Source organism: Lactuca virosa, chromosome 4 (genome assembly GCF_052849685.1).
Source record: "Lactuca virosa cultivar CGN04683 chromosome 4, Lactuca_virosa_CGN04683_v6, whole genome shotgun sequence".
In the NCBI taxonomy this organism is placed as follows: domain Eukaryota; kingdom Viridiplantae; phylum Streptophyta; class Magnoliopsida; order Asterales; family Asteraceae; genus Lactuca; species Lactuca virosa.
In genome coordinates, this window is record NC_136429.1 from 323486990 (window position 1) to 323489005 (window position 2016).

General features: G+C 35.4%; 1 protein-coding gene across 1 annotated transcript; it reads left to right on the forward strand.

Annotated features, from left to right (window-relative positions):
- The first annotated feature begins 545 nt into the window (after positions 1 to 545).
- LOC145106092 (uncharacterized) lies at positions 546 to 1124 on the forward strand. Its single transcript, XM_079043136.1, has one exon. It carries the CDS (start codon positions 546 to 548, stop codon positions 1122 to 1124), a length of 579 nt encoding a protein of 192 aa, XP_078899262.1.
- Positions 1125 to 2016: the final 892 nt, after the last annotated feature.

A 2016-nucleotide genomic window follows, 5' to 3' on the forward strand; every position in this document is an offset into this window, starting at 1 on the left:
ACACTGAAATTTCTTGCCAGACTACACAAGTCAGTAATGGGCAATAGGCCCGCCTAAGCTACTCTTATTTTATAATTTAATGTATACTATTGTGTCCTATAAAAAGATGATCTTGTTGATCAATCTATTAAGTCTCTCCACTTCCGATATATTTTCTGTGTAATCATTATATTAATATAGAAGTCTCTTTATCAAGATTATCTTTCATATTTAGTTGTTCATCCCTTTCTAACCCGGTCTTGAATGCAAGCCTTGTTACGATTCAACTAAAGTGTTATTTACTTGCTTATATTTTAAGTAAACTTGTTGCTATATCTCTTCCTTAATATTCCACAATCTAGTTATTGTTGAGCTTCATTAAAAGATCCATTAAATCTGCACTTATTTATATAAAATTCAAAGATTAAACCCTTTTTACCCAACAATTGGTATCAGAGCCATAGTCGTTTCTTTTTAATTTTTCTTTAAAACAAAACTCGTTTTGAAAAGAAGAACTCTGATTTAAAAGCCTTCTATACCACTTAGCTCATTATTTTTAAGGAAATATGGCAAAAAATTACTCTTTAGATATATCCAACAGTTTTGGAGGTTCTAATAGAGCTCCAATACTCGTTGCAAGTGAATATCATCACTGGTGTCAACGTATGGAAATATATTTTAAAAGACTAGATAAAGAAGTCTGGAGATTTATTGAAAAAGGACCACATGTACATGTCCTTACTCCCATTGTTGTCAATGACACTCAATTCAAACTTAGAGGTGGTCAAGTAGCCATGACCAAACCTACCAACGATGACATAAGCAAGATGGAGAAAGATGAAATTGCTTTCTATGAAATATCTTGTGGAGTTCCACCCGACAGTTTTAATCTTATCATCGACTGTAAATCAGCAAAAGAAACACAGGATGTTATTAAAAATCATTATGAAGGTACAGAGGAAGCTCAAGACAAAAAGCTGACAACTTCTCTAAACGAGTTCAACAACTTTAAGCCTCTTCCTGATGAAATTCTCGATGACTCCTTCAAAAAATTCAACCTCGTCGTCACCAAACTCTCGAAGGTAGGAATCAGTCGTAGTGATCATGAAACAAACCTGCAGTTCCTAAATAGCCTAGGAAAATAATGGACAATGGCGAAGATGATAGTTCAAGTTGATAGCAAAATCAAAACTCTATTGTTGTATAAAATCTATGGTGAACTACAAGCTCATGAATCTACGGTGATGAAAGACTGCATGGATGTAGGCGGACCACTCGCCTTAGTCGCCCATTCATCACAGACTACCAAACCATCTCATCAGTATCATCATACCACAAAAACACCATATCAAACTTCATATGACGACACACTGTTGTCATATGAACCTGAAATGCAACACGAAGATGGAATAGCTTTTTAACATGCATTAGCCATTGTTATCCAACAGTTCAACAGACTCCCTCCTCTTAACAACCGTAAAAACCAACACTTTACAAGACCTCCGTTTAACCACAACTACCGTCCTCAAAACAAATCCCCTCAATACTATCCCCAGTCTTCCAGACATCCTAGAAATTCATCCAATTAGCCTCAGTCTCAAAACATACCACTAATGATCTCACACCCCTCTGAAACATCAAAAGAAGAAAAATCTTCAGATACCGCAGAAGAGAAAAAGGAAGGAGTTCTCATATGCCCCAACTGTGTTGTTGAATAAATTGTCCCAAAATCCTCAGGACTTTCTAAAAATATACAATCCATACCATTCATTGGATCTATATATCATGGCTCAGGATCTGACTTTGTCACAACCCTAAACCGGAACGGCGGAAACGTTTGGGGGCGGATGACAACATGTACAATATCACAACAACTGAATAATAGTAATCAAAGCACAACAACCATCATATTAATAAAGTATACTTTTTACATTTGTGTTCAAATAATTGTATACTTTACACCAAAAATGTATAGTAAAAACTAAAAGACGTGACACTATAATGCTCCGTCTTCTTAAAACCTACGTAGATACATGT

Coding starts and splice junctions, on each gene's coding strand:
- LOC145106092 (XM_079043136.1), top strand. CDS start 546: ATGGCAAAAAATTACTCTTTAGATATATCCAACAGTTTTGGAGGTTCT.